Source organism: Scyliorhinus torazame, chromosome 7 (assembly GCF_047496885.1).
Source record: "Scyliorhinus torazame isolate Kashiwa2021f chromosome 7, sScyTor2.1, whole genome shotgun sequence".
NCBI lineage: Eukaryota > Metazoa > Chordata > Chondrichthyes > Carcharhiniformes > Scyliorhinidae > Scyliorhinus > Scyliorhinus torazame.
The window spans coordinates 135,190,000-135,214,835 of NC_092713.1; the positions used below are offsets into that span (position 1 = coordinate 135,190,000).

Here is a 24,836-nt window from a genome sequence, read left to right on the forward strand (position 1 = left end):
TAGTTGAGAAAATGAAGGAGGACTTGCAGAGGTGGGGCATGCTCCTGTTGTCACTAGCGGGGAGGGTGCAGACCGTAACGATGACGGTTATCCCGAGATCTTTGTTTGTTTTCCAGTGTCTACCTATTTTTATACCAAAGGCCTTTTTTAAGCGAGTGAATGCGGTGATCTCTGGGATTGTATGGGCAGGTAAAACCCCATGAGTAAGGAAGGTGCTATTGGAGCGGAGCCGAGGGGGGAGGGGGCTGGCCATACCGAACTTTAGGAATTACTACTGGGCGGCAAATATACCTATGATCAGGAAGTGGGTAGTGGGGAAGGGGTCGGAATGGGAGCGGATAAAGATGGTATCATGTAGGGGCACAAATTTAGGAGCACTGGTAACGGCACCTCTGCCGTTCTCGCCGGCCCGGTACTCCACAAGCCCAGTGGTGGTGGCGGCTCTGAGACAGTGGCGGAAGCATATGGGAGTGGAGGGAGCTTCGGTGTGGGCTCCAATTTGTGATAATCACCGGTTTGTCTTGGGGAGGTTTGATGGGGAATTGGGTAAGGAGTGGGGGAAGGGAAGGCCTCGGAAATTTATAAAGAGCTCATGGAGTGGGAGGGAACCCAGATAGGGGAGGTGAAGAGGAATTGGGTAAGGAGCTACAGGCAGGTCTGTGGGAGGATGCACAGAGTAGAGTCAACATGTCCTTATCACGTGCCACGCTCAGCCTGATAAAATTCAAGGTGGTTCACCGGGCACACATGACGGTGGCCCGGACGAGCAGGTTTTCTGGGGTAGAGGACAGGTGTGTGAGGTGTCCAGGAGGGCCCACAAATCATGTCCAAAGCTGAGGGGATTGTGGCAGGGATTTGCGGCTATCATGTCCACGATGCTAAAAATGAGGGTGGCACCGAGTCCAGCGGTTTTTGGAGTGTCGGAAGACCCAGGAGTCCAGGGGGCGGAAGAGGCCTACTTTTTGGCCTTTGCCTCCTTGGTAGCCCGGAGACCGATCTTATTATCCTGGAGGGAATCGGAGCCCCTGAAATCGGGGGTATGGGTTAACGACATGGCAGGGTTTCTCAGGCTTGAGAAAATTAAGTTCGCTCTGAGAGGATCAGTGTTAGGGTTCACTCGGAGGTGGCAGCCGTTTACTCAGAGGTGGCAGCCGTTTATCGACTTCTTCGGGGAAAACTAAATTGTTAGTAGATACAAGAAAGGGGGGGGTTAGGGAATAAGGGGGGCAGGAGGAGTTAGTTTAGTTTAATTTAGGCAGGATCAACGAGAGATGGAGGGTCTTGGGGATTGTGTGTATAAGCTATGTTGGCGGGGTATGGTTGTTGGTTGGGGGGGTCGTTACGCACTGAATTATGTTTACATTCATATTTGTATCTTTTGTTGTTATAAAACCATAAATGACTGCACAAGATCAAACAGGCTTTGCGAGAGGCAGGCAGCTCGCGAGTAATACAAGACAGCTGTTGAATATAGTGATGAATCCGCTGGTGGTTCTGGTACCGGAGGTGGTGGGGTCTAAGGACGCGGAGAAGGCATTTGATCGGGTGGAGCGACGGTCCTTGTTCGAGGTTTTGGGAAGGTTTGGGCCGACATTTGTGGCATGGGTGCGGTTGCTGTATGTGGCACTAACAGAGAGGGTGAGGATGAATAATATGAGCTCACAAAGCTTTGACTTACACAGGGGTATGAGGCAGGGATGCCCGCTGTCGCTGTTGCGGTTTGTGCTGGTCATAGATGGTTGGTGATGGCTCTTAGGGGGTTCGGGGGTCGGCGGAGAGGCTGGGGATTATGAAGGGACAGAGGGAGCATTGGGCGTCGCTCTATGCAGATGACCTGTTGCTGTATGTTTCGGATCCGCTGGAGAGTGTGGGAAGGGTTATGTGTCAGCCGGGGAGGTTTGGAGGGTTCTCAGGGTACAAATTGAATGTTGGGAAAAGCAAGTTTTTCTTGGTGAATGAGCTGGGACAGCGGGCTAATTTAGGGGGGGGGGGGGGGATGTCATTTACGGTAGCGAGGGATAGGGCGGGGCTCCATAAGTGGAACTCAATGAAGCTGGTGGAGGAAGCCTGAGGGGATCTCAGGAGGTGGGACACACTGCATTTGAAGTTGGCGGGGAGGGTCCAAGTGGTGAAAATTAATATTCTGCCGTGGTTCTTGTTTATTTTTCAGGCTCTCCCTATCTTTATACCAAAGGCCTTTTTTCAGAAATTGGACACGATCATTTCGAAGTTTGTATGGGCGGGGAAGGTGCCGAGGGTGGGAGGACCCTGCTACAGAAGCAGAGGGGGTTGGCGTTGCCGAATCTGCTTCATTATTATTGAGTGGCAAATGTGAATAAGGTGCGGCGATGGTGGGAAGGAGAAGGAGTAGAGTGGGTTAGGATGGAAGAGGAATCTTCTAAGGGCTCCAGTTTTGAGGGCTATGGTGACGGCAGCATTGCCAATGGCTCCGAGTAGGTATTCAGGGAGCCCGGTGGTGCAATCCATGGTGAAGATATGGAATCAGTTGAGGAGGCATTTTAGGGTGGAAGGGATGTCGGTGTTAACGCTGCTGTGCAAGAATCATGGGTTTGAGCTGAGGGGGAGATGGATAGTGTATACAGGAGGTGGAGGGAAGTGGAGTTGGTCAAGGTGAGGGATCTATATCTGGAGGAAGGGTTCGCCAGTCTGGAGGAGCTAAGGGAGAAGATAGAGCTGCCAAGGGGGAGAGAGTTCAGGTATCTGCAGGTTAGGGACTTTGCGTGAAAGGTCTGGAGGGGTTCCTAGGTTGCCAGGATACACCCTGCTGGAGCGACTGCTGCTTCCGGATGTGAAAGGGGAGGGAAGAATTGGGGACAAGTGGCGGGGGCAACTGGCGGTGAAGATCGAGGAGAAATGGGAAGCGGAGTTGGGAGGGGAGATCAATTGGGGAGTATGGAGTGAGGCACTGCGAAGGGTAAACAGGACCTCCACTTTGTGCAAGGATGAGCCTGATACAGTTTAAGGTGGTACACAGGGTGCATATGACTCGGGCCTGAATGAGTGGGTTCTTTCAGGGGGTAGCAGATGAATGACAGGAGGTGTGGGCGGGTGCCAGCGAATCACACGCACATGTTTCGCAGTTGCGAAAAATTGGGAAGATTCTGGGCAGGCGTGTTCGCGGTCTTAGCCAGGGTAGTGGTGGAGGAGGTGGACCCGGACCCTTGGGTGGCGATATTTGGTGTCTCAGAGAAGCCGGAGCTCATGGAGAGGAGGAAGGCTGATGTCGTGGCCTTCGCCTCTCTGATTGCACGGCGGCAAATTTTGCTGGACTGGCGGTCAGCATCGCCACCGGGGTTAGTGGCTTGACTGGGTGGCCTGTACAACTTCCTGCGGTTGGAGAAGATAAAGTATGAATTAAGGGGCTCTGCCGAGGGGTTTGAGAAAAGGTGGGGGATATTTGTGACCGTATTTGAGGAGCTGTTCGTTGCCAGGGTGGAAAAGGGGAAAAATCTGTCCAGATTGTATAGTTGATAGTTGGGAAGTATGATTCCCGGGGTGTTTATTTGTTGCAACCTGTTTTGATACATGTTTGTAATAAAATACATTTTTTTTTTTTTTTTTAAAAAGAGGACTGGCGGCTGACTGGTTCCCAAGCAGCAGCAGCAGCAATGTCGTCAGAGCCTGGATAATGGACAGAAACATAGTATCTGGTGGGAATCTCACCCTATCCAAATGTTATCTTTCGCAACATTTGAAACAGCTGGGCTCCGTTAGACATTGCAGTTAGTCAGAAAATCGCACAGCTGTAACTCCACTCCCCAGTGCCGGTGTGCCAATTTGCAATGCTCCAAACCATCCAATATGAAGACGGTCTAATTTCCTCTGATGCTTCCGTGTCTAAATGCCAAACTGCAAGCTTCAAGATTTGGTAGCTCCAGCACCAACTGATCGCAGGCTGCAGAGAAGAACCAATGGGCTCAATCAAATCAAGTCAATTGGCTGGGATAGGGATAGGGAAAGTTCCGACTACGGCTCTGCTCCGGAACCCATGCAGCAATCACGAGTTGGGAATGCTCGGGTTGTGGATACTGGCCAATGCCAGGATGGAGTTTAGCTGCAATGCCACTGATGGGTATTTCAGTTAATCCTAATGCACTAATGCTACTTATTTGGAAGGAAAACAACTTCCCCTCTCTCCCTCGCCCATACCCAACCCCACCCCCCCCACCTCACCCTCTATTTCGGAAATGTGACGATTGTAACCATAGGGGGCTTTTCACAGTAACTTCATACTTGCGACAATAAAAGGTTATTATTATTATTTATCAAGGAGGCTGATAAATCATACCGAAGAACTCTTCATTGCAGTCGTCAACCTGACCTAGACATATGATTCAGTAAATTGTGGGGCTCTGTGGGTTGTGGGCCAAAGATCTGGATGTCCAAGAAATTAGAGATGCCTGCTTCCATGCCAAAACTGATTACAATAGACATCCATGATCTACAGTTTGCAGTGTCTTTGCCCACTCTGCACTAAATTTGCAAGGCACTCTCGATCTCTTCAAACCTGGCCTGTCTTTGAACATTGCCAAAACAAAACTCGAATCAACTCACACCTGGGCAGCCAAATATTCCACCTCTCAATACTGAAGCAAAGATTCTGGAATGCACTCCCCATACCATGGCAACTCTAAAGGCCAGCATTGGCAAGGAGATCCAACACTGGATGGGCAGCACCAGCTCAGTCTTTTACAAACTACTGCAGCGAATGTTTGACAACAGAGACCTCAGCAAGTCAAAATATTTGTGTACAGTGCAGCTCTCACCACCACACACCTGTACTTTAGGGAGATCTGGACTATGCATCAGCGACACACAACAGCGTCACAGAAATTTCATCAGCAATGCCTCCGCTCCATCCTCTGGATTCAATAGGCAGGCCGAACAAACACCAGAGCGCTTCTTGAAGCCGGCTCCACAAGCATTCAAGTTAGGGGCAGCACAGTAGCATAGTGGTTAGCACAATTGCTTCACAGCTCCAGGGTCCCAGGTTCGATTGCCGGCTTGGGTCACTGTCTGTGCGGAGTCTGCATGTTCTCCCAGTGTGCGCGTGGGTTTCCTCTGGGTGCTCCGGTTTCCTCCCACAGTCCAAAGATGTGCAGGTTAGGTGGATTGGCCATGATAAATTGCCCTTAGTGTCCAAAATTGCCCTGAGTATTGGGTGGGGATACTGGGTTATGGGGATAGGGTGGAAGTGTGGGCTTAGATAGGGTGCTCTTTCCAAGAGCCGATGCAGACTCGATGGGCCGAATGGCCTCCTTCTGCACATGTAAATTCTATGAAATCAAGCAAAACCTCTGCAAAATCAACTCTGATGGACTAAACACTGGTGGCAGGATAACCAAAACGCACCTTTCCTGCCAGGTCCTGTTTTCTCAACTCTCAAATGGTCGGTGTTCCAGGGAAGGACAAAGAAAAGGTCTCAAAGACAATTTGAAGCTCTCTTTGAAGCAAGGCAGCATTGACATGAATGACTGGGAGGAGCTTGCTATCAATCGCTCAAAATGGCTACAACTAGCTGCATCAAGCTGCCGAGTCGCAATGTCTTAATGATGAGGTTGAGCAGCAGCAGAAGGAATGATAGGGAAGCAAATCCTGCATTCCCAATTCCCCTACCTCTTGGAACACTCTGACTCATGTCGATGACATCCACAAATCGAGGGAGAGCCGACAACGATGGCATCAAGTTGCTAATTATTAACTTTGCCCCAAGAGACGCTGCAGACATGAAGCAGCAATAAATTAAGGGAGCTAAACAGTAAGTTAACTAACAGCCAAAGAAACACCCAAACAAAACATCAGTTGAACATTTGTTTCTCATTCAAATTCTAGTCTGCCCACAGCTAATGTTGCACAACAGCTTACCTGTACTTTGCTCTTTGAAAACATATATTCATGCCCGCACTGGAGTTCCTGCATCTAATTTAAATGTGATAACCTTTATGCAATGCAAATAGTACTCATTCTTTCTTAATGTGCTTGATTTCCAACTGGGTAATTCCATGCAAAAACTCAAACTCTGCTTGCATGTCATACATTTGACTTATAACTTTACATAAGAAGCACTAATTGGAATTATGATTCAGAAAATATCTTTCCAACCTTTATAAGTTATCTATTTGCAGTCTTATCAGTTAAGTTATCTTCCCTTATCATACTTTTTCTAACTTCACTCGACTACGCCAATGCTCTCCTGGCTGACTGACCTCCCATCTTGCTCCCTTTGTAAACCTCAGCTAATCCAAAACCCTACTGCCTGTATTCTAAAGCATACTAATTTCACCCATCGCCTCCAGGTTTGCTAACCTATATTGGCTCCTGGTCCAGCAATGTATCAAATTTAAAATACCAATTTTAGCCTGCTATTCAAATCCTCACCTTTCCCCATCCCAACTCTTCCAGTCCTCCAACTTTCTAATAACTCCGCGCTTCCTTCAATTTTGGACTCTTGTGCATGCTCAAGCTCGTTCACCCTTCCATTGATGGCAATGGCATTAGCTATCTAGGCCCTAAACTCTGAAATTCCCCACCCTTAACCGTTACATATCTACCGCGCCCTCCACCTTGAAGACACTCCTTAAAACCTAGCTCCTTGTTCCAAGCTTTTAGCCACCTGTCCTAATATTTCATTACGTAGGCTAGGTGTCAAACCTAGTCTGATAAAACTCAGGTGACATTTTATTAAGTTAATAGAGATGTGCAAATGTAAGTTGTAGCTACTTTGGTAGGCTGAAAATAAATCTAAATATATCCCTTGTACCCTTATAAGTCTTGCAGCCTCAAGTAAGATGCGGCCTCTTTCCGACCCAGATAGTCGACTCCAGGATTTATATGCTTCCTTCGAGCTCTGCACAGCAAGATCTACTTCCTGTTGACCTGAACATAGGAAGTCACATATCACACGACCTAAGAAAAAAAATAAGGAAAAGGTAAAGTCCTGAAGAACAGGAAGAGAACTGTTAAATCAACACAGCAAAATAGTTCAATCTTTAGTATTTGTTCCACCAAAATATATTTAGTGTGCAACTGAAGTCTAGGAAATTCTCATATTTGATCCCTGGCCCGTGCCGTTAGCTGATCGAATGAGTTCAGTTGGCTGGGTGGCTGGTTTGTGATGCAGAGTGACACTAACAGCGCGGGTTCAATTCCTGTGCTGGCTGAGGTTATTTATGAGGTTATTCAACCTTGCCCCTCACCAGAGGTGTGGTAACCCTCAGGTTAAATCGCCACCAGTCAGCTCCCAAAAGGAGAGAGCAGCGTATGGTCCTCACAACTGTGGCAACATTTACATTACTATGCTGTTCAAGACTAAATCAATCTGGCAACAGAACCCAAATTCTGCAGATTCTGGAGATCTGAAAAAGGGAAACTGCTAAAAGAAATACTGAGCAAGACAGGCAGCATCTGTAGAATGAAAGGCAGACTTGAATGTATCACAACCTCAGATTATACCAATGTGCTTTACAGCCAATGAGCTACTTTAGACATTGTTGTAACATAAGAGTTGGAATTTTCTGTGTTGTTGTCGCTTCTCCCGGACGGATCTCGCTGCCGTCTTGTGCTCACCACCACTTCTGCCGTTCCTTTCGTCTTCATTCTCCTCGTTCCCTACTCCTGGAGATGCCCTGTTCGCAATTGTATCCTGTGCCTTCCGTCCGGCTCTCATTTCCCTGCCTCGCCCCCACCTCCCTGATTCTCCTCTCTTGTTCCCTGTCTCTTCCTATCCCTGCCCCTCCTCCCCTCCCGTGGTTCGCCTGTCTTACCTCGTAGGCTTAGCTGTCGTCCCCCCCCCCCCCCCGGTCCATCTTGACTTTGACATTTGGCGCAAGCGAGCAGTTACCAATATTTTTGTGAGGGCCACGAAGAATCCAGCACGAGTTTTAAGGATACAAAGTAATAACATTTATTTACAATAACATATAACAGCAGCAACAACTTCCCTTGCTGCTCACTGCTTCCTGCTGGTTCCAAACTGACCAGCTTTATTTATACTTGGGAGTTTACTAATGGTTTCTCCGCCCCCCTCATTGGGGAAGCTCATACTCCCACAGGATTGTGGGATTGTCATTAGTCCCCAGCCAATGGTAAGCAGGCAGGTTATAACATCCCTCCCCCCCAAAGTCCAAGGAATCCACCGAAGACCCTGGCGAAGGAGGGCGTCGGACTCGTTTTGCCGCAGGCCGGACACCATTTGCACGCGGCGCTGGATCAGGCGGCGTGTAACGAGATGGAGACCGGCGCTTCGGTGATGAACGGCGCAACGGTTGTACATCCACGGCCCGTGGACCCGAGGATTCCCCCTCTGATGCATCCTGTGTCTCCTGCCTCCGTCATGTCAGCGTTTCTATCTCCATTCGGTTCTGTAATGAACTGCGCAGGCTTCGAGTGAGGCACCAGTGGAAGATTGTGAGGACTACCTTCCCTTATCTCTGGTCTCTGCGGCTGTAGAAATGAGCTCCGGGGGCGGGGAATCTTTTGAGGGGATACTCTTCTGGTCCGAACGTGGTCTACATGTTTGCGCTGGAGACGACCCTGGGCTTGCACCTGGTAAGATATAGGGCCCGTTTGGCGAAAGATTATGCCAGGAACCCACTGGGCACCACCAGCAAAATTCCGAACGAACACTGGGTCACCGGGCGCAAACTGCCGAATCGGCCGATGCCGAGAAAATCCCTGTCCCTGCCGTTCTTGTGTGCGGCGTACTTTTGCGCCAATGTCCGGGAAAACCATACTAAGGCGGGTGCGAAGTCTCCGGCCCATTAGGAGTTCTGCGGGAGCTACCCCAGTCACACTGCTTCTTTAGGCCTCCTTTGAATGTTTGCACGGCGCGCTCTGCCAACCCATTTGAAGCCGGGTGGTAAGGGGCAGTGCGGATATGGCGTATGCCGTTCATCTTAGTGAACATCGCAAACTCCTCACTCATGAATGGAGTGCTGCTATCCGTGATCAGCGCCTCGGGGAGGCCATGCGTACTAAAAGTCAAGCGCATCTTTTCAATTGTTGCGCAGGACGTTGTCCCCTGCATCTTATGCACCTCTAGCCATTTAGACTGGGCGTCAATTAATAGAAGGAACATGGATCCTTGAAAAGGGCCTGCAAAATCTGCATGCAAGCGTGCCCAAGGCCGCCCCGGCTATTCCCAGTGATGTAGGGGCGCAGCCGGCTGAAGCTTCTGATGCTCCTGGCAAATGGATCAGTTTTGGGCCACCTTCTCAATGTCGGTGTCGAGGCCTGGCCACCAGACATAACTCCGGGACAACATTTTCATTTTGGTCACACCTGGGTGCCCATTGTGCAAGTCTGTTAGTATCAGCTCCTGGCCTTTTTCCGGGACAATCACACGCGTCCCCCACAAGAGGATGCCGTCTTCCACGCTGAATTCTGACAGCTTGGAGGAAAATGCCCACAACTCGCCTGGGAGCTGTCTATGCTGCCCACCATACAGGACTATGTGCTGAACCTTTGACAGGACTGGCTCCGTCTGGGTCCACTCACGGATCTGTGATGCCGTGACAGGCAAGGTGTCCAAAAAATTTAGGGTTGCAACCACCTAACCGGTCATGTGGGTCGACATGGGGCCGGTCGATAAAGGCAATCGGCTCAGTGCGTCGGCATTTGCTATCTGCGTTCCTGGTTTGTGCTCCAGAGAATACTCGCAGGCAGCGAGCAACAAAGCTCAGCGCTGGATCCGTGCGGAAGCAATGGACGGTATCAGCTTATCCTCTCTGAAAAGTCCCAGCAGAGGCGTATGATCAGTCACGATAGTGAAATGGCGGCCATACACGTACTGGTGGAAGCGTTTCACCGCAAAAACCACTGCCAGGCCCTCCTTCTCGATCTGCGCATATTTTTTCTCCGCTGCAGTCAATGTGCGGGAGGCGAAAGCTATCGGTCGCTCGGCCCCGTTCTCCATCTTCTGGGACAGGACGGCCCCAATACCATACGGGGATGCATCACACGTGACAAGCAAAGGCTTTCCAGGATCATAGTGGGTTAGTAACCCAGATGACGACAATTGTTGCTTTACCCGCCAGAAAGCGGTTTCTTGCGGCTGACCCCAAACCCAGGTGTGATTTTTCTTTAGCAGAAGGTGCAACGGGGCCAGCGTAGTTGCCAGATTGGGGAGGAACTTCCCGTAATAGTTTACGAGACCGAGAAAAGAACGAAGATGCGAAGTGTCAGTCGGGGCGGGGGCCTGTTGAATCGCACGCACCTTCTCTGCGACGGGGTGCAGACCCTCGCGGTCCACCCGATAACCTAGGTAGACTACTTCCTTTGCCTGAAATACGCACTTTGTGCGACGTAAACGGACTCCAGCCTCCGAAAAGCGTCTGAGGACAGCCTCCAGATTTTCCAAATGTTCCTGCTGACGTCCCTGTAATAAAAACGTCATAAGTAGACAGCAACACGTGGTAAACCTCTCAAAATGCCCTCCATAACACGTTGAAAAATTGCACAGGCAGAGGATACGCCAAAGGGCAACCGTGTATATTCATACAGGCCCCGGTGTGTATTATTCGTTACATATGGTCGGGAGGCAGGGTCCAGCTCCAACTGCAGGTAGGCGTGACTCATATCTAATTTTGTGAACGAGAGTCCACCTGCAAGCTTCGCGTAGAGATCCTCTATGCGAGGCATTGGATATCGGTCGAGTCTGGAAGCCGTATTCACTGTAAGTTTATAGTCGCCACACAAGCGAACTGTGGCATCTGGCTTCATTACAGGTACAATTGGTGCTGCCCAGTCAGCAAAACAGACGGGCCTGATAATACCCAAACTCTCCAAACGAGCGAGCTCCCCTTCTACCTTCTCGAGCAAGGCGTAAGGCACCGGGCGTGCCCAGAAATAGCGCGGTGTGGCTCCTGGTTCGACTTGGATACGGGCTATGGCCCCTTTTATTTTCCCCAAACCAGGCTGGAATACATCTGGGTATCGTCCTAGCACCTCAGTCAACCCTTCAGAAACTGTTTCGAGGATGTGCTGCCATTGCAACCGCAAATGGCGCAACCAGTCCCGACCCAACAGGCTGGGCCCATGGCCGCGCACCACGATAAGTGGGAAACGCCCCTCCTGGCGTCCATAAACAACAGGGGTCATTTGTAGTTCCTGCAATGTCCAGTGGTTCCCCCGTGTAGGTGGCCAACCTGGCCTGTGAGTCGGTTAATGTAAGCGTCCGTCTACCCTGCTTGATGCGGTCGAAGGTCCTCTGGGCGATCACGGAGACCGCTGCGCCAGTGTCCAACTCCATCTCAAGCGGGTGGCCATTGACCCGTACTGTCACCTTAATGGGGGCCACACGGGGAGCTGTCACACAATGCAGCTGCAGGCAGTCGTCCTCCGTCTCCACGTCCTCAGGAGTAGTCACCGCAGGTTCATCCACATGGAAGGTACGGCCCCTGGGCTGGTCCCAGTTACGGACCCTGGGCTGGTCCCAGTTTCGGTCGGAACGACGGCGCTTCTGGTGCCCCCAGGACCGCCGTCCGTGACGGGGTCGGCGCCTACAAGTCTGACACGGACATGGCTCCTCATCCATTGGTTCTGGAGAAGGCTCCCTTCGGGGAGGAATGTCCGACGGCCACTGGCGTCGGTCCGGACGTCGCCTCGCCCAAGGTACCGCAGGAGTGCGGGGGGACGTTTTCGGACGGAAGGGGTTGCGCCCCAAGGCATGCACTTCCATTCCCTGTAGCTCCTGTACTCCTCGCTCTGCGCTCTCTCGGGACAATACTATTTGTATTGCCTGTTGAAAAGTCAATGTTGGCTCAGCTAACAACTTTCTCTGGGTGGCCGCATTGTTAAGACCGCAAACCAAACGGTCGCGTAACATTTCTGACAAGGTCTCACCATAGTCACAGTACTCCGCAATCCTGCGTAGCCTGGATAGAAAGTCGGCAAGGGATTCTCCAGGGGTCCTCTCAGCAGTATTAAACCGGTAACGCTGGACTATCGTGGACGGGGTTGGGTTAAAATGTTGCCCCACTATATTCACAAGTTCATCAAACGTTTTGGTGTCCGGCGCAACTGGGTACGCAAGGCTCCTAATCACCCCAAACGTATGCGGGCCGCAGGCAGTGAGCAATATGACCACCTGGCACTTGTTTTCAGTGATATTGTTTGCCCAGAAATAGTAATGCATCCGTTGTGTGTACTGGTTCCAGCTTTCCAGCGCAGCATCAAAAACATCCAAACGTCCGTACCCTCTGTAAACAACTTCCAACCTGTATCCAACAAAAATCCAGGGAGGTGGCTTCAGCAGTGTAGACAGCTATTCACTTTAACCCTCGTCGCCAGTTTTGTGAGGGCCACGAAGAATTCAGCACGAGTTTTAAGGATACAAAATAATAACATTTGTTTACAATAACATACAACAGCAGCAACAACTTTCCTTGCTGCACACTCCTTCCTGCTGGTTCCTAAACTGGCCAGCTTTATTTATACTTGGGAGTTTACTAATGGTTTCTCCGCCCCCCTCATTGGGGAAGCTCATACTCCCACAGGATTGTGGGATTGTCATTAGTCCCCAGCCAATGGTAAGCAGGTAGGTTATAACAAATATCCTGAGTGAATTCCGTGGGGGACTGAAGAAGTGATCTAGCCAGACCCGGAGGAAAGAGACAGACGCCGGCACAACGTAAGATTAACCTTGGTCTCTCTCTCTCGGATTAGTGGTTCAACCCCTCATCCCTGGCGGAAGTAACTAAACTGGTGACGGTGATCGAATCTAAATTCTACTTATTAAATTGTTAGTCGAGTACTCAGTGTCAGGGACCCCAATTGTGGTTAGACTTAGGTCAGGGACCTCTTGTTTGTTTTACAGGTTTAATTTTGGGTCAGGGACCCTGCAATTTGATTTGGTACCAGGGATTTTTTTTGATTGCCAGGGGCACATTTTATTGACATTATGGGACAGAGTTTAGACAAAACCGGGGGAAATTCCCCTCTATATTTCATGTGCTCTGAAAACCCTTCTCACGAATGTAATTTACGAAGGTTATCTGCAGCGCTGAACAATAAATTGGGCAACGATATTTGGCCACTAGGAATTGCGATAATTGCATTTCTGCTGAGAAAATTATTTGGCAGAGAAACACCGGCTTTCAATAAGCGCCACGAACAATCACTATTAATGAGTTGGAGAGATAATGCCCGTAGAAAAGGGATTGATGATTGTGTGGATGGTAAAGCAAAAAATTGGGAGACTTTAAAATTGCAATGTGAACTTTGGGATAAAAAGCATAAACAACAAGGCGAAAATAAAAAGTCTCCAACTAATAGGCAAAGAGGACTAGCCAATCAAATTAAACGAAAGGAGGATCCTCCCAATTGCTCTGGCATGCCGATGTTTCCCTATTCAGGCGATACGGAAGAGGAGGAGGATTTAACCCCTGGACCCCACCCACATCCTGCACACCCTGACTCTACAATTCCACCGTCCCACGCCCAGACTCCCCCTTATGGTCCCACTGCCAATGAAACTCCTGCTAACGCATCCCCCGTAGCAACATGCACTCGGTCACATACGCAAGCCATTAATATGGAACAACCCTTCACCTCTGTTAATCTGGCTTTTCTTGATTTATCAATCCAACCTGAGGAGGAGGAAACTTTTCCGCCACCACCTCCCCCTGCAAATTATCCCATTAGGAGTGTTATTAACCCCCATGCTGGTGATAATGACGGCCCATTCATTGAGGTGTGGCAGGCTTTTAAACCCCATGAGCTATGTTTGATCATGGCCCAATGTCCCTCCTGCAAAGAGGACCCAGAGGGGTTCGCTGAGTTTTTGAGGAGAACTGCGACCATGTACGGTGCTATCGCATGTGATCAATATTCACTGATTTATTCATCCCTTCCCCCAGAATTAGGGGAAAGATGGAAAGATGAATTAGGACTTCATGGGGACACGTGGACGGCCTTCAGCGCTGCACACCAAACGGAGGACGATCAGCGTGCTTTAATGTTCCCTGCACTAAAACGGGCTCTCCGTAAACCGGTTGACATCGCCAAACTCCTTCAACGTACCCCCACTTCTAAGGAAGATGGTTCAGAATTTTTTGACCGCTTTTGTGGCGTGTACACTCTTTACTCCGGGGACATAGCTTTCAATGCAGGCACACAGTCTCCCCAATTTAATGCACTATTAATGCAGGTTTTGCCTGATCGCGTAGCATCCAGTATTAAAACTAATGACATGGACTGGTCTGACAATTCTAAACCTCAAATGAAACACACTGTGTCTTATTATTGGAGCAATGGCTGCAACCGTGAGACCTGTTACAAAGACACTTCCCCCAAAATTAAATCCGAATTCATCCAACGTCCCTCTCAAAGAAGAGCTCCTAAAGGTCAGAACCCTCAGACAGATTCACGTTACTATCGCCCAGATTGCACGGACCCTCCTGAATTTGCTTACCGCTCACAGGCTCCTTACCCCTTCACTCCACACATGGAAGGATTTCGACAGCGCTCCTCTGCGTCGTCCTCCTGCCAAATATAATGTCACTTGCTTCAACTGTCAACATACAGGCCACTACGCTAGGGATTGTCCAGCACCCCGGCGACAAGGTAGATTTCAACCCCGTCGGCAGACACCCTTTACTACCTCTAATCCCTACTGACTAGCCAGATCAAACTTTCCGGTCCTCTCAACAGACCACTCTGACGAGCCCACCGCTACGATTTACATAGAGGGCGTGCCTATCCCCTTCCTGATTGACACCGGCACGACTCATTCTACGCTAGACTGGACATTAATTCAGAAACATTGCTTTCCCCTTTCTGATAAGCATGTGGAACTTGCTGGTTTCATGGGGGAAGGTGCTGTTTATCCGCTTACGAAGCCGCTCTCTGTTCAATTTGAGGGCCGGGAATGTTGCATCCCTTTCAGTTACCCGCGTCCTCGGTGTCAACCTGGCCGGACGTGACTTGCGGTGTCCCGTGCAGGTGGAAATTGTTTGCCTTGATAAATGGCATTACTATATCAGCTATCCCGCAGGCCCAGCTTCGAAATTTTCCCCTCTTCACTACTCCAGTGGTGGTCAGTTGATTTTGATCCCTCACACTTTTCACCTCCCTTAGATATTGCCGATCCACATGTCACTCTTTGCTACGATCATACAGGACGCTCGCCTGATTTGGAGAGCATTTACCAAGATGCCCTCGGTTCTCTACAATCCGTTTCCTTTGTTGGCCTCGCTAAGGGAAAAGGAGGGTCTGCCTTTCTTGTCAATTTACCCCATGGCCTCTGGCTTCAGTCGTGACTTGTGTCACCACACGTGACCCTTTCTGTGAACGAAGGCTACAGTGCAAAGTCCTTGGGATTTCTGGCAGCTGCACTGCGAGGACAAGCTGATCCTTTCTTTAATGGAAGTCAAATCCTACCCGCAGGCACTTTAGAATATTTTCAACGCCCATTTGTCCTCATTGGCACACTGCACCACCATCATTCAGTCCAATCTACGACTTCTGAACTACCCGCAGATTTATGGGCGGCCTCCAAACACGAAGTTAGTCTCACTAATGTCCCTCCCGTTGTTATTAAAGTTAAACCTAACATGCCCTTGCCCTCGATTTCACAGTACCCTTTGCGCCCCGAGGCTGAAGAAGGAGTCTCGATCATGATTCAATCGTTCCTTCAACAGGGAATTGTGGTACCATGCCAATCGCCTTGTAACACCCCGATTCTTCCAGTTCCTAAGATAGGAAGACCATCCGAATGGCGTTTGGTCCAAGACCTCCGACGTCTTAATCAGATAGTGGCACCCTTACATCCTATTGTCCCAAACCCGGCGACAATCCTTAGTAATGTCCAACCGGAAGCGACTGTTTTCACCCTTGTTGATTTACAACATGCCTTTTTTGCGATACCCCTCACCCCTGAATCACAGTATTTGTTTGCCTTTACATTTAAGGGCAACCAATACACTTGGACTAGGCTCCCACAGGGCTTCATTCATTCTCCAACCCTTTTCTCACAAGCATTGCACTCCCAGTTAGCGACATCATCAACTCCTGGTGGCTCTACCATCATCCAATATGTTGACGACTTACTCCTTGCCAGCCCTGACTTCAACGCTAACCAGCGTGACACCATTTACCTGCTCATCCGTCTCCATTCATGGTGATATGTGATCCCACCCACTAAAGTTCATAAAGGCCAACGGCAGGTCAAATTTTTGGGTGTCCTAATAAGTGCTACAGATCACTCCCTTACTCAGGAACGTATTAACCCTATACTGCAGACCCCATTTCCTACATCTCCCAAGCAGGTGCGAGCCTTTTTAGGATTGGTGAACTTTTGCAGACAATGGATTCCGAATGTTACTGTCCATATTAAAGAATATACTCCGTACTCCTCTCAGAATGCTCCTCTTAAGTTTGAACTTCCTGATTCAGCAAAACAATCTTTCGTTACTCTCAAAAACGCCCTGGCTACCGCCCCAGCGCTAGGACGACCTATGTACGACAGACCCTTTCAGTTGTACGTTAATGTTCTTGATGAATATGCCACTGGTGTTCTAACACAAGAACACTGTGACCGGCGTCGCCCGGTCGCCTACTATTCTACGAAATTGGATCCTGTAGCTTGCGGTCTACCTCCCTGCACCCAAATTCTTACGGCTGTCCATGTTAGCACAGGCAGCCTCTAATCTGACCCTTCACCAGCCAGTACAAGTGCATACCTCGCACTCTATTGTGGCTCTCCTAACGTCTCAGCAAACACAGTATCTGACTCAAGCCCGCTTGATTCGCTATGAGGTTTCACTATTGCAAAACCCCTACCTCTCTTTTCATTACTGTTCTACCATAAATCCTGCTGTGTTCCTTGAACAGCCCCCGATAACCTTGCTGACCCACTGCACGATTGTCTGCTTCGGAATCACTTCCTTATCGCGTCTCACCCGGATTTAACGGACGGGCCTATTGATAATGCAGATCTAATTTTTTATGTTGATGGCAGTTCCTCCATTTCTCTCACTGGCATCCCACAGTCGGGATATGCCGTGGTAACCGACACTGACGTGCAGGAAGCAGCAGCCTTCGAGACCCCTGTCTCCGCACAAAAAGCCAAGCTATTTGCCCTTACTCGAGCATGTATTTTGGCCACAGATAAAAGTACTAATGTTTACACTGATTCTAGGTATGCCTTTGGCGTTACCCACGATTTCGGTCACCTCTGGCAACAGCGAGGCTTTCTCACCTCTGCGGGAGCTCCCATTCAAAATGCTCTTTGGGTTAAAAATCTCCTTGATGCTATTCAGCTTCCCCATCAATTGGCAATTATTAAATGTGCCGCGCACACAAAAGGGGACACTCGTGTTCAATTAGGAAATGCCCGTGCTGATTCGGCTGCGGCTATATCAGCCTCTCTGGTTGTTCCCAGTGAGGCTAATCAGGCTCTAAACCAGGTACCTGCATTAGGAACTAAGGGCATGCCAGACATAACTGAAGTTCAAAATTTACAGAGGGATGCCTGGAAGTCAATGGGGCGTCACACTCCTTGACACAAGACCTCTGGCTTACTCCCGTTGGTCAAGTTTGTATTCTGAATTCTTTATTGCCGGTACTTATTGATATTTGCATTTGTGTACCCATCTTGGCAAGGAAGGAATGGTACAGCTACTCCTGAAAACTTGGTGGCACCCAGATTTGAATACAGCAGCGCAAACGCGGCTGGAACGATGCGTTATTTGCATGAAACATAATAAGGGTAAAGGCATTAAATGCCCTCCAGGAACCACTCCCTTGCCAGATGGCCCCTTTGCCTGTATACAGCTTGAGTTTATCGAATTGCCAAAAGCACAGTGCTATAAATATTGTTTAGTATTAATCGATGTGTTTAGTAAATGGATTGAAGCCTTCCCCACCACTAATTGTATGGCACATACAGTGGTGAAGTTGTTGTTAACGGAAGTCATTCCTCGTTTCGGGGTACCCAAAATGGTGAGCTCAGACAATGGACCACATTTTGTAGCTCGGATCAATACTGAATTGTGCGAAGCACTCGTAATTAAACAGCAACTGCACTGCGCGTATCACCCGCAGGAATTGTGGAGAGAGCCAATGGGACTTTAAAAGAAAAATTATCTAAATTAACTGAAGAAACTGGGTTAAATTGGCTAAAAGTATTACCCTTGGCACTGTTTCACATGCGAGTGACTCCCCATTCGCGGACCGGACTGTCAGCTGCAGAGATGGTCTATGGTCGGCCAATGAGGACACCCTGGGACGCCCATGAAAACCCCCTAGAGGGAGTAGACCTCCACATGATGGGGGAACAAATGCAGAACTATTTGAAGCAATTATCACTTTCTCTGATGTTTCTCCACTCACAGGTAAAACAGGCACATCTCCCAGTAATGGCAGGGACAGCCGTCCCTCGATATCCAGTGATCAAACCCGGAGACCTTGTGTTGGTGAAAAACTGGGACAGAAAGAAACTAGGACAACGCTGGAGCGGACCCTTCCTCGTACTGCTGACTACACCAACTTCCGTCAAACTTGAAGGATATTCAAGTTGGATACATCTATCCGATTGCAAGAAGATAGTCTCCAACCCAGACGAGAACACGGGATGAAGATCTTAATTATAATTTTTGGACTCTCTGGACTATTTAGCCTTAATGGCCACTCGGTAGTAAAAAAAAACGACCTAAACGAGACCTGCCTTCCAATACCTATTTATATATGTCATATCTTTATGCCGAAAAATTGAACGTAAGCAAGTGTTGGGTTTGTACCCACATCCCCGTCCATTCGAGGGAAGGAATACCTCTCCAATCCCTCCCCTTTCTTATCGCAGAGACGGTTGAATGGATTTTACGACAAAATCAAACAGGGAGCAGGGGAGATAGGGGGGATCTGGAAATATGGAGATCTGCTGGCTATGACATGACTACATTTTCAGCTTCATATCAACCTACCTAAAATCATGCCTTGACTCCACCCTCCCTCACTGTCCACTCGTATAATGTTCAAGGTCCCATGTGTTTTAATAAATCAGGGAAAGGAAAGTTAATGGGGCAAACTAGGTGCTACCTTACAGTTGACTGGCAAGGACCGGTACCAGGCATATTCAACAAGGGCATGTTTAACTGTGATTGGTCCAAGGTATGGAATATAACCTCTAACATTTCATGGGGACAGACATCCCCAATCCCCTGGATGACATCAGCTGATGATTTTACGGCCTATAATGGAACCTATTTCATATGCGGCACTAAAGCATATCCATGGCTCCCCATTGATTGGACAGGATCCTGCTTTTTGGGATATGTTGTACCTCAAATGCTTCACCTACCCACCCTTAAGCACTCCCCCTCGCAAGCAAAAAGGACTATTTCTAAAACGGAACAGTTCTTTATGATGGCCTTTCCCTTGTATGGAACAGGCAAGGCATCCGACGAACTGATCCACATGGCCACAGCATTGGAACAACTGGCGAACGTAACGGCAGCAGAAGCCAGGGAAGCTGAACAGGCACTGGCTGAGGTCTCAGCTGAGCTAGTAGCTGTCCGGACCGTGGCATTACAAAATCGACTGGCTTTGGATTATCTGTTAGCCTCGCAGGGAGGAACATGCGCTATCATAGGTCAGGAGTGCTGTAATTATATTCCAGATGGCTCTGAAAATATCACTAACCTGGCTGACCATATTAAGAGACAGGCTGCTCAAATTCAAGAGATTGGCAGTGAATTTCATGACTAACCCGCCGGGTTGGCTAGAATGGTTGGGTCACGGATTATTTGATTGGATCTTTAAGGCCTTCATTCTACTACTCCTAATTCTACTAGGGATAGGATTGCTTGGTTGCTTGTGTAAATGCATTTTCAAACGAGTCATGGATATACCTATTTAACTAGTTGTCATGATATGACAAAAGGAGGGAATGAGATATGGTACGAATTAAGTAATGGCATGATGGGAAAACTGGTCAATGGAAAGACTGGTCAAAAGGTTTGATACTATACAAGAAAGACTGAAACTGCTCATTCCAGCTCCCCAGGCCCAGGTAAAGAATGCTGCCCTAACCATTTTCAGAGCTGCATGGCCATAGGCCAACTCTGCATAACTTGAAGTCTGAAAAGATCAGCGCAGGTCGAGCCATTCCAAAACACCGGACCTCGACAACTCCTGATAAAACTAACTCGTCATAACCCAGGGCCGAAGGAATTTAAAACAAAGATAAGTTCAGGAAGAAACAAGTCTATTCTGACCTTTCAATGTTCCCTCCAAGGACTAAATAATGGTATGAGTGATATGACCAAACAGGGTCTGGTCTTTGCTTCAGTTTGTATTTCCGATCAAACTCCTGACCATACTGTTGTCACATAATCTTGATAAAGTTAATGTATAAATAGTGAGCTAATTCTCCGCGAAAAGCGCGGAACTTGTGACAGACTGAGCAGTTTTGTTGACTGCCCTCTAACTTCAAGTTTCAGCCATTACTGCAGGCAGTTGTTTTCGAAAATAAAGCGTGTTATTCTGTCTTAACGAGTGTGTTGAATTTTTCTACCACAGAAGCGGGAAAATATTAACTTTGACACCCCGGCTACTCCCCCCTGATTCTTGGCCACCTGGCTATTCTTCCACTTGTTCATTGGCCACAAACATGTCCCGGAACAATTGCGTGAATGGCTCCCACATTCTGTGGAAGCCGTCGTCTGACCCTCGGATGGCAAATTTGATTTTCTCCATTTGGAGAGATTCCGAGAGGTCGGACAGCCAGTCTGCAGCTTTGGGTGGTGCTGCTGACCGCCAGCCGAACAGGATTCTATGGCGGGCAATCAGGGAGGCAAAGGCAAGGGCGTCCGCCCTCCTCCCCAGGAATAGATCTGGCTGGTCCGAAACCCCGAAGACTGCCACTTTCGGGCTCCACCCTCATCCCCACCACTTTGGACATTGCCTCGAAGAAGGCTGTCTAGTACCCAGCAAGTCTGGGACAAGACCAGAACATGTGGGCGTGGTTGGCCAGGCCTCCTTGGCACCGTTCACATCTATCCTCCACCTCTGGGAAGAGCCTACTCATACGGGTTCTTGTTAAGTGGGCTCTATGTACCACTTTTAGTTGCGTCAGGCTGAGCCTTGCGCACGTGAAGGTGGGGTTGACCCTGTGCAGTGCTTCGCTCCAGAGTCCCCACCCTATCTCAATCCCCAGGTCCTCCTCCCATTTCTTTCTTGTTGCGTCCATTAAGGTGTCGGCCCTTTCTATCAGTCGGTCATACATGTCTCTACAGTTTCCTTTGTCTAGTATGCTTGTGTCCAGTAGTTCTTCCAGTAGTGTATGTCGTGGCGGTTGTGGGCATGTCCTTGTCTCCTTTCGTAGGACTTTTTGAGCTGTAGATACCTTAGCTCGTTCCCCCTGGCTAGCTGGAATTTCTCTGTCAGTTCGTCCAGTGTTGTGATCCTGCCGTCCGAGTATAGGTCCCTGACTGTCAGTGTCCCTCCGTCCTGCCCCCATCTTTTGAAGGTGGCGTCAGTCGGTGCTGGTGTGAACCTATGGTTATTGCAGATGGGAGCTTTGTCCAACATTTTGGTCAGGCCAAATTGCTGCAGTAGTTGGTTCCAGGATTGGAGGGTGGCTATCACCATCGGGCTGCTGGAATGTTTTTTGGGTGGGGATAGGAGTGCCGCCATGGCGAGGGCCTGGAGGGAGGTCCCCATGCAGGAGGCCACTTCCGCGCGCACCCACTCGGCTTCTGGCACCTTGATCCATCCCCTTATTCGCTCTGCCGTCGCCGCCCAGTGGGAGAATTGTAGGTTAGGGAGGGCTAGCCCCTCCCTGGATTTTGTTTTTTGTAGGACTTTCTTTGGGATCCTAGCATTTTTACCCCCCCCCCCCCCCCCATACGAACGCCATGATTAGTTTGTCCAGCGCTTTGAAAAAGGCCTTGGGGATGTAGGTCGGAATGGATCCAAGTAGGAAGAGGTACCTGGGCAGTACGTTCATTTTGATCGTCTGGACTGTCCCCACGAGGGAGAGTGGGAGTGTGTTCCATCTTTGTAGGTCCATTTTTACTTCCTCCGTCAGACTGGTGAGGTTCCATTTGTGGATCCCCTTGCAGTCATGGGCTATTTGGATCCCCAGGTAGCGGAATTTGTGTCAGGCTTGTTTAAACGGCAGTCCCGTGAGTGCTGCCCCCCCCTTACTTGTGGGTGTACCGGGAAGATCTCGCTTTTGTTCATGTTGAGTTTGTAGCCCGAGAAGGCGCCAAACTCTTTCAGGAGCGCGATGATTCCATCCATGCTGCTCTGTGGGTCCGACATGTAGAGGAGCAGGTCATCTGCACAGAGTGAGACTCTGCCTCCCCTTCGGATCCCCCTCCAGCTTTTTGCTGCTCTGAGCGCAATTGCTAGTGGTTCGATTTCAAACAGGGTTTTGATGAAAGGTCATTGATCTGAAATGTTAACTCGGTTTCTCTGAAGCACTCGGTGTTATCATACTCCTAGTTATTTGAATCATTTTGGTGAATCAGAAGCCAGTCCTCTTTCAAATCATGGAAAAAAACATGTCATTCCTGTGGAAAACTCATAATTTGGCAGTTTGGTTGAAAGCAAGTAATGCCTGGAACAAAGAACAAAGAAAATTACAGCACAGGAACAGGCCTTTCGGCCCTCCCAGCCTGCGCCAATCCAGATCCTTTATCTAAACCTGTCTTCTATTTTCCAGCGATCTACCTCACTCTGTTCCCTGCCCGTTCATATATCTGTTCAGATGCATCTTAAATGATGCTATAGTGCCCGCCTCTACCACTTCCGCTGGCAAAGCGTTCCAGGTTCCCACCACCCTCTGCGTAAAAAACTTTCCACGCACATCTCCCTTAAACTTTCCCACTCTCATCTTGAAATAGTGTCCCCTTGTAATTGACACCCCCACTCTTGGAAAAAGCTTGTTGCTATCCACCCTGTCCATACCTCATAAATTTGTAGACCTCAATCAGGTCCCCCTCAACCTCCGTCTTTCCAACGAAAACAATCCTAATCTACTCAACCTTTCTTCATAGCTAGCACCCTCCATACCAGGCAACATCCTGGTGAACCTCCTCTGCACCCTCTCTAAAGCATCGACATCCTTCTGGTAATGTGGCGACCAGAACTGCACACAGTATTCCAAATATGGCCTAACCAAAGTCCTATACAACTGTAACATGACCTGCCGACTCTTGTACTCAATACCCCGTCCGATGAAGGCAAGCATGCTGCATGCCTTTTTGACCACTCTAGCGACCTGCTTGCCACCTTCAGGGTACAATGGACCTGAACTCCCAGATCTCTCTGTACATCAATTTTCCCCAGGACTCTTCCATTGACCGTATAGTCCGCTCTTGAATTAGATCTTCCAAAATGCATCACCTCGCATTTGCCTGGATTGAACTCCATCTGCCATTTCTCTGCCCAACTCTCCAATCTATCTATATTTTGCTGTATTCTCAGACTATCCTCCTCACTATCTGCAACTCCATCAAACTTAGTATCATCTGCAAACTTGCTAATCAGACCACCTAGATCTTTGTCCAGATCATTTATGTATATCACAAACAACAGAGGTCGGAGCACGGATCCCTGTGGAACACCACTAGTCACCTTTCTCCATTTTGAGACACTCCCTTCCACCACTACTCTCTGTCTCCTGTTGCCCAGCCAGTTCTTTATCCATCTAGCTAGTACACCCTGAACCCCATACGACTTCGCTTTTTCCACCAAACTGCCATGGGAAACTTTATCAAACGCTTTACTGAAGTCCATGTATATGACTTCTACAGCCCTTCCCTCATCAATTAACTATGTCACTTCCTCAAAGAATTCTATTAGGTTTGTAAGACATGACCTTCCCTGCACAAAACCATGCTGCCTATCACGGACAAGTCTATTTTCTTCCAAATCTGAATAGATCCTATCCCCTCAGTATCTTCTCCAACAGTTGGCCTACCACTGACGTCAAGCTCACAGGTCTATAATTCCCTGGATTATCCCTGCTACCCTTCTTAAACAAAGGGATAACATTAGCAATTCTCCTGTCCTCCGGGACCTCACCCGTGCTCAAGGATGCTGCAAAGATATCTGTTAAGGCCCCAGCTATTTCGTCCCTCGCTTCCCTCAGTAACCTGGGATAGATCCCATCCGGACCTGGGGACTTGTCCGCCTTAATGCCTTTTAGAATACCCAAAACTTCCCCCTTCCTTATGCCAACTTGACCTAGAGTATTTAAACATCCATCCCTAGCCTCAACATCCGTCATGTCCCTCTCCTTGGTGAATACCAATGCAAAGTACTCATTAAGAATCTCACCCATTTCCTCGGACTCCACGCATAAATTCCCTCTTTTGTCTTTGAGTGGGCCAATCCTTTCTCTAGTTACCCTCTTGCTCCTTATATACGAATAAAAGGCTTTGGGATTTTCCTTAACCCTGTTAGCCAAAGATATTTCATGACCCCTTTTAGCCCTCTTTATTGCGCGTTTGAGATTTGTCCTACTTCCCCGATATTCCTCCAAAGCTTCATCAGTTTTAAGTCGCCTAGACCTTATGTATGCTTCCTTTTTCATCTTAGCTAGTCTCACAATTCCACCCGTCATCCATGTTTCCCTAATCTTGCCATTTCTATCCCTCATTTTCACATCCTGCACTCTAATCAACCTTTCCTTAAAAGACTCCTGCCGAATTTTGTTATACTTGGCCTCTCCCCAATTTAGCACTCTTCCTTGAGGACCACTCTCGTCTTTGTCCATGAGTATTCTAAAACTTACGGAATTGTGATCGCTATTCCCAAAGTAATCACCGACTGAAACTTCAACCACCTGGCCGGGATCATTCCCCAAT

The 24,836-nt window shown here is 48.8% G+C and overlaps 1 protein-coding gene across 2 annotated transcripts in view; it reads right to left on the reverse strand.

Annotated features, from left to right (window-relative positions):
* Positions 1–24,836, reverse strand: part of LOC140426583 (4-trimethylaminobutyraldehyde dehydrogenase-like) — an 89,309-nt gene that overhangs the window by 44,612 nt on the left and 19,861 nt on the right. For both annotated transcript variants that reach the window (XM_072511526.1, XM_072511527.1), the window contains one exon: positions 6,782–6,927. In XM_072511526.1, the coding sequence (XP_072367627.1) occupies positions 6,782–6,927 (146 nt within the window). The remainder of the gene's footprint in view (positions 1–6,781; positions 6,928–24,836) is intronic.